Source organism: Arachis stenosperma, chromosome 7 (genome assembly GCF_014773155.1).
Source record: "Arachis stenosperma cultivar V10309 chromosome 7, arast.V10309.gnm1.PFL2, whole genome shotgun sequence".
Taxonomy (NCBI): Eukaryota; Viridiplantae; Streptophyta; class Magnoliopsida; order Fabales; family Fabaceae; genus Arachis; species Arachis stenosperma.
This window is the reverse complement of record NC_080383.1, coordinates 61,802,409-61,817,139: the sequence shown is the minus strand read 5'-3', so window position 1 is coordinate 61,817,139 and position 14,731 is coordinate 61,802,409. Positions and strand designations below refer to the sequence as shown.

Here is a 14,731-nt window from a genome sequence, read left to right as displayed (position 1 = left end):
GCCCAATAGCCCAATTGTTATGTTACGTACTTACGTTATCCGGTGACTTATGAGTTACGATGAACTGGTTGCAATTTCCGTCCACGTGGAGTATTATTATTTTTATTATTATTATTTATTTTATTAATAAAACTACCCCTCTTACCTAACTAACTAAGTAGATCGCGGGAACGAAACCATGGCAGTGACGGCTGCAGAGTCGTTCGTAGAAATTAAGGTTCCTCAGCAGAAGCTTTTCGATGGAGTTTCTTTCCCGGCTGTACTCTCTCCTCCTTCTTCTTCAGCAACTGTTCTTCCACTTACGCGCTCCATTAAAGCCCATAAGCCCTACTTAGAATCGTTGCTTCTGAAATCGGGTGCTCTGCTTTTTAGGGGATTCACCGTCAACACCGCCTCCGACTTCAACGACGTCGTCGAAGCCTTCGGCTACGACGAGCTTCCCTACGTTGGTGGCGCCGCCCCTCGCACCAACGTTGTTGGTCGTGTCTTCACCGCCAATGAGTCCCCACCCGATCAGAAAATCCCTTTCCACCATGAAATGGCCCAGGTAAGATGCTACTTCATTTCACGTGAAATTCAGTATTTTTTATATATATATATATATATAAAGCTGCAATCTTTCTCTTAATTGGTGGGGTTTTGTGGAACAGGTTCCGGAATTTCCTTCAAAGTTGTTCTTTTTCTGTGAAGTGGAGCCTGCGAGTGGAGGGGAGACACCAATAGTTCTGAGCCATGTTGTGTATGAAAAGATGAAGAAGAGGTACCCTGAGTTCGTTGAGCGGTTAGAGGAGCATGGATTGTTGTACATAAGGGTCTTAGGTGAAGATGATAACCCTTCTTCTCCAATTGGCCGTGGCTGGAAATCAACCTTCTTGACCTCAGATAAGACCATAGCTGAGCAAAGGTTTCATCTTTTTTCAAAATATGCCATAAATTTGCCTTATTTTGTGGAACATGCATAGCTCATATGAATGAAACTCTTGCAGGGCTACTAAACTGGGAATGAAGCTGGAGTGGTTGGAAGATGGGGTGAAAACAATCATGGGTCCAATCCCAGCAGTGAAGTATGATAAGAGCAGAAACCGGAAGATATGGTTCAATAGCATGGTGGCTGCATACACTGGCTGGGAGGATGAAAGGAATGATCCTGTGAAGGCTGTTACCTTTGGTGATGGCCAGCCATTACCATCTGATGTAGTCTATGATTGTCTCAAACTACTTGAGGAAGAATCTGTTGCTATTCCATGGCAGAAAGGAGATGTTCTCTTGATTGATAATTGGGCAGTTCTTCATTCTCGTAAATCATTCATTCCACCGCGCAGGGTGTTAGCTTCACTTGTTAAATAAGGTTGTATTTTGATATTAGCTATAATGTATCACAATATTCCACTATCTGTGACACCCATTAATGTATTTAATATTTGTAGTCTCACGTCAATATGAAGGTGTATTATTTACCAAGATCCTGGAAAATGGTGCATCAGTATTGCATTTTAACTTAAAAAATTGTCAAAAACAATTATGAGATCAGTAGGTAAAAATTGCAATGTTACATATTCCTGCCAAGAAAAGGATCATGTGTGACAAATTATAAGACTAAACTCAAGGCAATGGACAAAGGTGTTGAACCACCAAATCCCTGACAAGTCGCTGATCCAATGGATATGAGGGTGTAATGCAAGATATGAGAAAAAAGAAAGCCTTGCTTGGAATTAGGCCATCTATGCAAACAACAAACTTGTGGGGTGAGATTTTGAGAAATTACAGTTTTCTGGATCATAATGAGATGAAGAACCTTCAATTTTCTAAGGTTTTGAAATAGGAGAAACACACTTACCTTAAATACATTATCATAAGGGTACAGATTCATCATGCTAAGATCAATGTTGTCTCTCAGGCTTGACGTGCTCCTAAGAATGGAAACCATCTGCAATGAGTGTTGAAGAAGAAGAATTGGTATAAAGTGAGAGCTCAGATTACATCAGAACCTCAAAGAGGGAGAGTGAGGTTTTCTTTTATATCAGAAACTCAACTAAATTCCACAAAAGAAGGAATGAGACTCTGCTATTAGTTATACATATAAGCCTAGCAATCCTAAGTAATTACACGTGACTTCTAACCTTTTGTGCAGGTTAAGTTTCTATGATAAGATTCCCCCTTAAGTTGGCGATGTCAAAGGCATTGGCAACTTACGTATGTAGATTAATCTTGCACATTCTCCCTTAAAGTTGGATCGTAGATGTTGAGCATCCCTAACTTACGATATCCTAGTTTGAACGGACCTGGACTCAAGGCTTTAGTCACGATGTCGACATTTTGATCCTTGATGAGGCCTGAGGATGTCTTCTCGCGTGTCACATGAAGATCGTTGAGAAGATAGGCTATCCACTGAGCTTCACAGATTGCAAGAGCTAGGGCCCTGTACTCAGCTGTTGATTGCTTTTTGCTTTTCCAGGAAATGAGAGAGGTGCGAGTGTCAGGACATGTTGCCCAGTCTGCATCCAAATAGCTAGAGAGTTGCAGGTCGGGGCTTGTTTGAGGTATTTGAGGACCCGAATGGCTGCGTAGGAAATGTCGGGTCCCGTGGTAGTGAGATATTTTTCCTAATAAGACTGCGATAGGCAGCTACATCTGTGAAGAGAGTTGAGTCCTTAGCTAGCTTTATACCGTACTCCATAGGGGTTGAGGCAGGTTTACCGTCCAACATATTTTCGCTGATGAATAGCAATACCTGAACTACTTCGTGACTGAAATGGTGCTTAAATCATTACCCGTGATGATCAAATCATCGACGTATACTAACACAGCAGTGAATTTTCTATCAACCAATTTGGTGAATAGAGAGTAGTCATGCTTGGGGCCATAAAGGAATTTTGTTAACTTGCACACTGAACCGGGTTGTGAAACTGTGAGACCAGGAAGGACGGAAAGCGGTGTTGACGTCCAAGAGCAAGAAGGATGCGCAATGTTGTCATCTTGGCCACGGGGATATAGGTGTCAAAAAAAATCTAATATTATACCCTTTTGCCATAAGAGGCGCTTTGCGCCTCTCAATGAGCTTCAAGTTGAAGACCCACTTGCAACCTATAGCTTTCTTGCCCTTAGTTCAGCTGAGACAGCCTCTTTCCAACAAGGGTCAGCCACAGCTTCCTCATAACGTGTAGGTTGACTGATAATGTGTGGTGTGTGGAAGATAGATTGTAATATGCCATCGTTGAAGAAGAAGAATGGGTATAACCTCAAAGAGGGAGAGTGAGGTTTTCTTTTATATCAGAAACTCTAAACTAAATTCCGCAAAAAAGGAATGAGACTCTGCTATTAGTTATACATATAAGCCTAGCAATCCTACTTCAAACTTTTTGTGCAGGTTAAGTTTCTATGATAAGAATGAGACAAATGCTAATGAAGTTCTAAAAACTAAAGCTGAAAAGCAAACACACACCTTGAAATGTCATGTTGTGATTACTGAGGTACACTATCTTTACTTAATAGTTACATCTTCTGAAAGCAGAACTTACAACAGATGCCAATGGACCTCCTTCCCTGATATGATCTCGAAAAGAACAACTCCAAATGCGAAGACATCACTCTTGGTCATTGCAAGGCCATCTCCCAAGTATATGCACAATATTAAGATTTTAAAAGTTGTAATCGTTTCAATTCACTTTGAATGATTGTGCCTGTTGAGTGTCTGGATGTAAATTACTTAATTACTCTGGAGCAAGATATCCATATGAAGTAGCAATTTTTCTTGTTGCAGCTTCTCCAACATTTCTTTTAGCTACAAGTTTTGCGAACCCAAAATCTGATATCTAGAAACAAAGAGAGAAGGAGAGATCTGACAATTAGAGAAATGTTTTGGTTTTACCTTGCCTCTAAAGGAAGCATCAAGTAAAATGTTGCTTGTGGTGATATCTTGATGGACATCATGAGCTTTTGTATGCTCATGTATGTATTCAAGTTCCCTAGCAGCATCAAGCGCAATCTGAGCCCTCATGATCCAAGAACAAAAAATGAAGGATCTTTAACTCTATATTTTAGAGGAATGTTTGTGTGTGAATCATTTTCAATTTGAGGGTGAATTTATATACATGACAAACATCAAAGCATCTTCACGATGTTACCCTTATTTTGAGGATCATGTAAATGGCTTCTGAGTAAACCCTTTTGAGCATATTCATAAATCAAAAAAATCTCGTCACCATGACTAGCTGCATAACCGATAAATTCTACCTTGAACGAAGTAACAAAAATATGGGACTCAACCTTCAAATGCCAAGCATTTAGCTCCAAAATCAGAGCATATAATTTACTTTGAACAACAGTGAAATGACCAACATGATGAACCCTGCACATAGCTTTCAATTCTATCATAGATTCTTTAGTTTGTGTAGTTGTCATCCTTTTAATAGCAACTTCCTAGAAGGATTTACATGCATATCAGAAACAGTATGAAAATCATAACTTCCCTATGAACAGATTTAGTAACTTAGCCACAAACCTGGTCCCTGAATAGACCATAGTAAACAGAACCATCTGTTCTGTGTGCAGATTTGAATCAGCGAAACCATTAGTTGCGCCAAAAATCTCTTAAGTATGCTAAAACTATAGGCTTCTCCATGCCAAATATATCAGGTCTTGTAGCTGCAGTAACAAATATAAGTTATGCATAGCCTCCTGAACATGTGTATAGTGGAGAATCTAATGTGAGGTTGATTACTTGAAGGTTTTGAAACTGTAATTTGGAGATTGCTGGATTCACCATCGTCTATCCTTCCTCATCATCTTTTACTTGATTACTTGCTTCAGCAATACATTTTGATGATCTTAGGGTCAGAGTAATACACAGAATAATGCTCAATATGATAAGAAAAATCCAACCATTATGATTGACTTGATCAGCTGTAAAAGAAAAAGTGCATCTTTACAATTACTTCACAGACAATCATATTGTATGGTTCGAAATTCAGACAGTTAAAATACACAAGTTATTCATTATATCCTTACTTAAACTATACCTGAAAAATTATCAAAAATGTTCATTACATCCAGGAACTGCAATGCAGTAACTTGGAATACAAAAATGTTCATTACATGAATCAATCAAATAAAGGTGTCTGCTCTATGCAGTTGAAGGAGAATCATCACTCACTTGAATTGAGAGGGATATAAAACAGACAACCAACAATGACATTATCAGGATTGTCAATGGCATTCACTGCTTCAATGCTATCCCCATCTCTGATTACATAACTCACCACTTGAGCAGCCACAGAACAACCTCAGTGATATAACAGAAGCAGTTCTTGCCCAGTGATTGGTCTTGGGCAATAGAGCATCCATCACCAAGTCATTGACAAAGCCTCCGTGAATGGTTTCACTCTAAAACTGGTGTTGGATACATAGTTCTTGGTAGCAGCAGCACAAGAACCGTTCCAAATTATGTGTTATTTTTTTATTTTTGCATATTGCAACATGTTTTTTTTTTTTTTTTGGTAAACAAAACGGGGATTGCAACATGTTTTTATGTGTATGAATTATTTCTTTTTCTCATTATATTTCCTAAACGAAGAATTAATTCTTATCAATTTTTTTTTGTTTGGTGAGATAATGGGCCTAAGCTTTACGTATCCAAATTCTATTTAAGAGTGTGGATGAATTATTGCTCATTAGTCATTACTGATCATAAAAGCCCAAAACAAGTAGGAGATTTAGGGGATTGGCGAGAATCTCTCTCATTGGATTTATTTAAACATTTTAAAACAATAGATATTGAATCCAACAAGACACCAAAAAAAAGAGGACATTGAATGCGACAAATTTCTTGATGGATAATCGGGTGGGGTGAGGTTCGAGAATAGTAATGGATGAGTGAGTGAGTATAAAAGGCCAAGGTTGTAGGCCATTTGGATTGCGTTTGTTTATATGGACACAACACTTAGATAGAAATACATAAATATAAAAATAGTATTTAAAAATATTAAATTAATATATTTGTATTTATTCTAATAAAAAAACATAAAAATATTAATAAGGAATATAACTTATTTTTTATTTTTTTATTATTTTTGTTAATTTTTATAATTTTATTTTTTATTTTTTTCTTAAATTTTTGGGATAAAAAATAAAAATAAATTAAATTTTTATAATTTATTTTAATTTATCACTAAATAGAATATAAAAAACACAAAATTTTATATCTCTATCATTTATATCTTGTTCGTGTCTTATCTTGTTCTAAAAAATAAACACACATGATAAAATTTTTTCAAAAAATGTTTGTATTTTAAAAATATAAATTCCTATAAAAAATTGTGTTTATGCTTACTATTTTTTAAAAATAAGTATTTTTAAAAATATTTAAGATAACAAATTTTAAAATTTATATAAATTAAAGAAGAACGAAAATCATGTAATATTGATTTTTTTTTAATTTATATATGTAAAAAAGCCTAAAGTATCATCGGTCCTTCAAGGGCTTTTCGTGTTTTGTCATATTGTAAATTAAAGAATTAAGTTGGTAATTTTGATAACACCACCTACATATAAGAACATGAAAAGAGGACAAGAGCTATGTCCCACTAAAAGGATTTGCCAATTCAAGCGAATCATTCTCAGATCTTCTTTAGTGTAAGCATATACACGTGAAAAAGAAAAGCTACTTTACCCACTCTCCTTGATATCAGTATTATATTACTTTCTCTTTCCCAAAGCATGTGTTATTTAAAAAAAAATTACTAATTAAATGTTATTTTTTAGTTTAACAATTTATTACTTAATTCTTATTTGACTCTTCTTATTAATTAGATTTTATTTTAAAATTTAATAATTTTAGTAATTATATATAACTAAAAAGAAACAACTAATTTAGAAAAAAAATTTAAAAGGCTAAAATTTTCAGTTATAAACGTGAAAAATGTTTAACATTAGTTTAACCATAAACACATTAATTATTTAAATTTTAAAATATTATGAAAAAAATTGTATATACACAAAAAAATATTTAAAATTTTAAGTAATGTGACAGGTAAAGATAAATAATTTTAGCGGTCAATATCATACACCTACCTATAACTAAAGTTAGTAGTGTGTTAGAACAAAAAATGGTATTGAAAATTATTTTCTGGTGCATCTCTATTAATTTGGGGTGGAATATATATACATATTCATATCAGGCTAACAAACTCCTAACCTAACAGAAAAGATTTCTCTCTAAATAAGATTAACTAACTATAATAAATAAATAACAATCATAACAAGTAAAACAAGATATCTGCTAATACTCTCTCTCAAGTTGGAAAAAAAATGTTAATGATTCCCAACTTGCTGATCAAGTTTTTAAACAAGGTAGGCTGCACAGCTTTTGTTAAAACATCGGCAAGCTGATGTCCTGACTTCACGTGCACCAGCTTTACAATACCGTCTTGTACACGTTCTCGAACAAAGTGACAATCCATTTCAATATGCTTGGTACGCTCATGGAAGGTGAGATTCTCTGCAATATGTATTGCAGCTTTGCTGTCACAGAAAATGAAAGGCGGATTAACTTATATCTCAAAATCCTGAAGCAGCCTCATAATCCACACAACTTCAGCAGTGATATTGTCAAGTGCTCGATACTCTGCTTTAGTCGTGGACCTCAAAACGGTATCTTGTTTCTTCGACTTCCATGAGATTAGAGAATCGCCAAGGAAGACGCAATAGCCGGTAGTGAATCGTCTAGTTTCGGCACAGCTTTCCAAATCAGCATCCCTATATGCCTTGATCGATAAAGGAGAAGAAACCGAAAAAAGCAAGTCCTGCCCAGGTGCAGCCTTCAAATATCTCAAAACATGATAGACAGCATCCAAATGGATAGTGCAAGGAGAAGACATGTATTGGCTCTGCTTGTTCACAGCAAAGCAAATAGCAGGTCTTGAAATAGTGAGGTAAAGCAATCTGCCAATCAACTTCCTATATTGCCCTACATTCTCGAGCAAATCCTCATCAGTGGCAGTAAGTTTTATGTTTGGATTCAAGGGTATAGAGGCAGATTTACAATCCGAAAAATCAGTGTCTTCAAGCAAAGAAAGGGTGTAATTTCATTAAGACAAACAAATGCCTTCCTTAGATTTTGCTATCTCCAATCCAAGGAAATGCTTTAAGGAGCCAAGCACCTTAAGTTTGAAAAGACCTTGCAAAATTTGCTGAGTTTGGGCAACCATATCACTAAGTTTACTAGCAACAATGATATTGTCGACATATACAAGCACCAAAACAAGTGAATCGCCTATTCCTCTATGAAATAGAGAATAATCTGATTTGGACTGAGTGAAACCAGCACCAAGCAAAGCAGTAGAGAACTTGGTAAACCATTGCCTCGAAGCCTGTCTCAAGCCATAGATTGACCTGTTTAATTTGCATACAAGCTTCTTCCCCTGCTCCCCCTTGCTGGCATATCCCTGAGGTAGTTGCATATACACCTTATCATCAAGATCACCATTCAAGAAGGCATTATTAATGTCTAGCTGCAACAATTTCCAATTCTTCACAGCAGCAACAGCAAGGAGTAAACGAACAATGGTGAGTTTGGCAATGGATGAAAAAGTATCCTTATAGTCTACACCAGCTTGTTGAGTGTTTCCTCTAGCAACCAAACGGGTTTTGCATCTATCAACTAACCCATCTTGTTTGCGCTTCACCTTATACACCCATCAATAACTAATACAATGTTTTCTGATCGGAAGCAGAACCACCTCCCATGTACGGTTATTCTCCATAGCTTGTAATTCCTTAGCCATAGCCTGTTACCATTGGGGATACTTGGCAGCTTGGTGATAAAATTAGGGTTTAAAAAAATCAAAAACTTGCATACAATAATCCTTGTATGTTGAACTCAATTTCTCATAAGAACAAAAATGCACCATTGCCAAAGGATTCACTGCATTGTTGCAATGGTAGCCTGTAAGATAAGTAGGCACCCTATAGAGTTGCTGACTTTTTTTCAACGGCTGTGGGTTCTCAGCTTATGGCTGTGTCACAATAGGAACAAGTGTAGCCAGAGAAACGAGTTGAGGTGTATTAAGGAAAACTTCGATTGGCTTAGGAACGACATGATCATCAAAAGGATCAGGTAAAGAAGAATAAGTGCTGCCAGCTTGAAAGGAAAATTCAATTAATGAAAACTCACATCCTTTGAAATAAAAAAAATTTCTATTCTTGAGATTATAGAATTTGTACCCTTTGTAACCTCGTGGGTAGCTAAGAAAAACTGCTGGAATGGCTCTTGGTGAAAAATTGTTCCTAGAGGAAGGTAAAGTCGAAGTATAGGTAAGGCATTCAAACACCTTCAAGTCTTCATATGCGGGTGCCTTATTGTAAAGTAACTGATAAGGGAACTTCCAGCCAAGAGTAGAGGAGGGAGATCTAATGATCAAAAAAGCTGCAATAGCAACACATTCACCCCAAAAATAAATTGGGACATCGGATTGATAATACAAGCTCCTTGCCACATTCAAAAGGTGTTGATGCTTTCGTTCCACCACCGAGTTTTGTTGTGGTCGCTCAACACAACTGAATTGGTGGAGAGAACCTTTTGATTTTAAAAAATCAGTAAGAGATAACTCAGGTGTATTGTCGGATCGAATCTTCTTAATCACACAGCCAAACTGATTGTGAATCATGGCAAAAAATTCTTTAATATTGGTCGTAGCATCATATTTGGCTTTCAACAAATAAATCCAGGTATATTGACTATGATCATCTACCAAAGTGAGAAAATACCACTCCCCGTAGCAACATGATAAGGACCCCAAGTCTCACAGTGTAACAATGAGAAGAATTCGGACTCCTGATTATTGTTGGAAACAAAAGACAATCGTTTTTGCTTGGACAAAGAGCATATGTCACACAGTGAATTTTTATTAGGAGATGAAGAATTACAATTCAAAGGCAAATATTGCAAAACAGGAAAAGAAAGGTGGCCTAATCTATGATGCCACAATTTTTCACTTATTGCATTACAAGAATCAGAAATGGCCAACGTATTGTCACAATCGGCATTATTACATGTAGGTTCAATAACATTGACACCTTTAGACATAGAAATTGGTGTGTGTGTGTGTGTGTGTGTGTGTGTGTGTGTGTGTGTGTGTGTGTGTGTAAACATACAATCCATGTTTCAATTTACCTTTTCCAATTATCTTGGAGTTCAGGTGGTCCTGAATCACAAAACCAACATCAGAAAGAAGAATATAAAAATACTACTTTAACAACAAGGAACTCACTGAAATCAGGTTAATTTTGAATGAAGGCACATACAAAACTTCAATGAGTATGAAGGTTTGAGATAAGGAAACAGAATCAGAAGCAAGTACACGTTGCGAGTATGATCAGGGAGAACCACAAACTTATTTGCAAACCAAATTAAAGGTTTAAAATTGTCAAAAGTACAGGTCACATGGCAAGTAGCCCCAGAATCTAAGATCCATGATTTAACTCCAAGTGCAGAAATTAAAGCAGTAGAGAAATGTTTACCTTTCCCTACGCTTGAAGCTTCAGCAGTGATAATAGGGGGCATTGTGGATGAAACTTGTGTAGATATATAAGAGTGATATTAATTGTTGATACTGTTGAGGAGTGAGCTGAAGAGGAATGTCCTGACTTGTGTCCACATGGTTGACCCGAATTGTGGCTAGACTTTGCTTCTTGTAATTAGGTGGATAACCATGTAACTTGTAGCATTTATCCTTGGTGTGGCCGAGTAAACTGCAGTGAACATAGAGCAGCTTATCTTTTTTCCCTGGACGGATCTTGGAGTTATACTGTGTGTTCTTCACGGCAAAAGCCAGCTGCGTCTCATTGCTTGTTGGAGGAGCAAGAGTTAGTCCTCGTTGCCACTTTTCTTGAACGATTAGCGAAAAAACTTCAGAGATGCTAGACAAAGGCTTCATCAACAGAATTTGGCTCCGAACTTGATGGTACACATCATTCAACCCCAATAAGAAGACGAGAACATATTCCTCATCAGCATGAGCTAAAAATTCACGAGCACCACCACAATTACAGCGTACTGAAGGTCAAAAATGGCATAATTCCTCCCACACACACTTCATCTTAGTAAAAAACTGAGAGACAGCAAGAGAATCTTATTTCAAATTGATTAACTCTTTTCGCAGTTCATAGATTCGAGGACCGTTCTTTTGCTGAAATAAGTGACCTAAATTTATCCAAATCTCATGAGCAGAACCAGCAAAGATCAAGCTCGATGCGATCTCCTTGGAGACATAGTTGAGAATCCAGGTGCTGACGATGTTGTTCAGACGACGCCAGCGGAGCTTGGAAGAGTGAGACACACCTTCCTCAGGTGGCGGAATCGTGCCGTCAACGAATCCAAGTTTGTTTTTGCCATTAAGCGTCATTTCCATCGATCTCTTCCATGAAGGATAATTGTCGTAGGTGAGCACTTGCGTGACCAAGGCAAGGTTCGGTTCATCGGAAGAATGGAGCAGAAAAGAATTGGCTTCATCGATCGCCGCCATTGCAGAAAAAAATTGAAGGTTGGAGAGAAAGTAAAAGGGGAAAAGAAAGTTCGAGAAAGAGGGAAGAGGATCAGAGAAGAACGCAGAAAAGTATGAGAAATTCTTCTGATACCATGTTGGAACCAAAAATGGTACTGAAAATGATTTTTTGGTGTATCTCTGGGTGGAATATACACACATACACATATCAGGCTAACAAACTAACAAACTCCTAACCTAACGAAAAAGATTCCTCTCTAAATAAGGTTAACTAACTGTAGTAAATAAATAACAATCATAACAAGTAAAGCAAGATATCTACTATGGGATGCTCCCATAAAGACGTTTAGAACGTCTTTTTGTAAAGATGTCGCATTATTATTGGACGTATTAATGAATCGGTTATTTTTAAATTTCTTAACAAATTAGAATAAATTTGATTTTTTTTTATAATAATAACAATAAACCCAATTTTTTTTAAGGATTTTATTGTATTTTTAAATTTTTAGATATTTAAATGTCTGCAAAACAAAAAATTAGAGATATATTTATCTTTTTATCAAAAAATTTAAAGATATTCAATTTAGATTGTATAATTTAATCGAATTAAATTAGGTCTAGTAATTATAATACAGATAATTGAATTTATTATTGTTGCTATAATAAACTGATTTTGTTCTGATTTATTAAAAAATAAATTATTAATTGATTTGATAAGAATGTTCAATAATAACATGACACGTATAAACGTCTTAAAAAAAAGACATTTTTAATGTCTTTATTAAAGTGTAAATGAGAAAGTATGATTAAACAAGTTGGGAAACACTTTAATTACCCATTCATCAACTAATATCTTTTATTAAAAAAAATTAACGAAGAAAGAGAAGCATGAGGTTTTCAGAGGGATTGGTGGTGGAAATTGAGGTTCCACAGCAGAGGAACCTTCACGGCGGAGCTCGATTCCCAGCCGTGGTGACTCCTTCTTCTTCTCCTTCTCTATCTCCGCAGCAACTCATAGAATCTCATAAACAGTTGCTGGATTCGCTTCTTGCGGAATCCGGTGCTCTGCTTCTGAGGGGATTCCAGCTGAACACCCCCTCGGACTTCAACGACGTCGTTGAGGCCTTCGGCTACGACGAATTCCGCCTGGCCAGTATCTCCGCACCACGCTCCAAAGTTGTAGGGCGTGTGTTCACCGCCAATGAGTCCCCGGCGGAGCAGTACATCGCTTTCCACCATGAGATGGCCCTGGTTCCTGAGTTTCCTTCCAAGTTGTTCTTCTTCTGTGAAGTAGAGCCTCAGGCTGGAAGTGGCGGCGAGACTCCAATAGTTCTGAGTAACCTTGTGTACGAAAAGATGAAGAAGGCGCAGCCTGAGTTCGTTGAGCGGTTAGAGAAGCATGGCTTGTTGTACACAAGGTTCTTAGGTGACAACGACGACACTTCTTCTCCGATTGGCCGTGGCTGGAAGTCAAACTTCAACACCACAGACAAAACCCTAGCCCAGCAGAGGTAATTAACTAGTTTCACAGTTTTCATAGTCATTCAAATTGAATTGCAATTATTGAAATTGGAAAAATGCAGGGCGAATGAAATGGGGATGAAGTTGGAATGGTTGGAGGAGGGAGGAGTGAAGATGATAATAGGGCCAGTGGAAGGTGTGAGGTATGATGAGAGGAGGGGATGCAAGGTGTGGTTCCATACTATGGTGGGATGGGATGATCCATCAAAGCCTGTGACCTTCGGTGATGGGGAGCCACTACCGGAGGGTGCGGTGACTGAGTGCCTCAGAATAATGGAGGAGGAATGTGTTGCGATTCCATGGAACAAAGGTGATGTTCTCATCATTGATAACTTGGCTGTTCTTCATGCTCGAAGACCATGCAATACACCCCGCAGAGTTCTTGCTTCACTAGCTTCTTAATAACTACCCTGCATGCATTCCACTACATTAATAACATTACTAAGTTCCACTTATATTACAGTGTATGTATTTCACAATAAGCTTGTTTAATTACCAACAATGAATTCCTATGATTTGTTTGCCTCCCTTTGATCTAACTTTTTGTCTTGGATGGTTATATGCTTTTGGAAACTTGTGAGGTCTTTAAGCCTGTCTTTGTTTAACAAATATTGACACACAAGATTTTGTTTGACATAATAGACCAATGAGTATATTTTGTATAAGATGGATACTAAAAATATTAATAAGGGATTTATTTTATTATTTTTATTAATTTTTTATTATTATATTTTTTATCTTAAATTTTTTGATCGAAAAAAAATTAAATTTTTATCATTTGTTTTAATTTATCACTAAATAAATTACAAAAATATAAAATTTTGTATCTTAGTCTTTTATATCTTATTTTTAGTATTTTATTTTATTCTATTTTAAAAAGTAAATGTAGTCTAAATATAAAAAAAAAAATCAAGACAAGCATCATCAAGTGTTCCAAATGTAAGAGATTATTATAGAGTTTTCACTCGTTTGGAATTGGAAGGGTCTGCATTTAACCAAAAACTGTACTAAAGTGAATATTCACCTAAAATTGATAATTAAAAAGTATTAATTAATAATTTAATTATTTAATAATGATATGTAATTATTATTTTCATATAAAAATTGTGAGCAATTATTTTTAATTTATATTTTTAAACATTATTGGTTAATTGTTGAATAAAAATAATAAATTTTGTGAGCTTTTTAACATTTTTTTGGTAATTTATTTCAAAAAATGTAAAAAAAAAATCAATAACTGTTATTATTAAAATAAAAAATTTAGAAATTATAAATTTTATTATTTAAAATTGAGTAAATATTAATAAAAAATAATAAATTTATTGACCATATATATAATATTATTCTTTTGTAAATACATATCTAATCCCACCACGGGGATCGGACAATCACCCACCATAAGGTTCAGCACCAACGTGGACGTATTGCTAACATGTATTTTTATCTGATTCCTGGTATATTTTTCTTAATTAATCAAAATACTTTCTTAATACGGGAATGACGAATTCGCATTATTAATGGTCTACTATTTGCCCAATATGATATGAGAGATGACCAAACATTAATTCTACTCCTACTTTTTGTCCCACGAAATGTGTAATGGATGAAATTATTTATGTTTTTTTTGTCTCAAATATTAAATAGGGTAAATATAAATATATAATTCTATTGTTATAACTCAGGAATTGTCTAGTAACTTTAATTATAATGAA

General features: G+C 35.9%; 2 protein-coding genes and 1 pseudogene across 2 annotated transcripts; 2 read left to right on the top strand and 1 right to left on the bottom strand.

Moving 5' to 3' along the window:
- The first annotated feature begins 135 nt into the window (after positions 1-135).
- LOC130940853 (clavaminate synthase-like protein At3g21360) lies at positions 136-1,461 on the top strand. The gene is made up of 3 exons (XM_057869119.1): positions 136-547; positions 651-904; positions 987-1,461. The coding sequence occupies exons 1-3, from the start codon at positions 179-181 to the stop codon at positions 1,345-1,347; spliced, it is 984 nt and encodes a 327-aa protein (XP_057725102.1). The 5' UTR covers positions 136-178; the 3' UTR covers positions 1,348-1,461.
- A 2,053-nt stretch (positions 1,462-3,514) lies between these two features.
- On the bottom strand, positions 3,515-7,457 carry LOC130939842 (lysM domain receptor-like kinase 3; annotated as a pseudogene).
- Positions 7,458-12,325: 4,868 nt separating this feature from the next.
- Positions 12,326-13,534, top strand: LOC130940269 (clavaminate synthase-like protein At3g21360). Its single transcript, XM_057868372.1, has 2 exons — positions 12,326-13,009; positions 13,082-13,534. Exons 1-2 carry the CDS (start codon positions 12,387-12,389, stop codon positions 13,419-13,421), a joined length of 963 nt encoding a protein of 320 aa, XP_057724355.1. The 5' UTR covers positions 12,326-12,386; the 3' UTR covers positions 13,422-13,534.
- Positions 13,535-14,731: the final 1,197 nt, after the last annotated feature.

Excerpts from the sequence above, each read along its gene's own strand:
- LOC130940269 (XM_057868372.1), top strand. The coding sequence starts at position 12,387 with ATGAGGTTTTCAGAGGGATTGGTGGTGGAAATTGAGGTTCCACAGCAG. Across the intron at positions 13,010-13,081 it reads AAAACCCTAGCCCAGCAGAG|GGCGAATGAAATGGGGATGA; the intron begins GTAATTAACTAG and ends GGAAAAATGCAG.
- LOC130940853 (XM_057869119.1), top strand. The coding sequence starts at position 179 with ATGGCAGTGACGGCTGCAGAGTCGTTCGTAGAAATTAAGGTTCCTCAG. Across the intron at positions 548-650 it reads TCCACCATGAAATGGCCCAG|GTTCCGGAATTTCCTTCAAA; the intron begins GTAAGATGCTAC and ends TTTGTGGAACAG. Across the intron at positions 905-986 it reads AAGACCATAGCTGAGCAAAG|GGCTACTAAACTGGGAATGA; the intron begins GTTTCATCTTTT and ends AAACTCTTGCAG.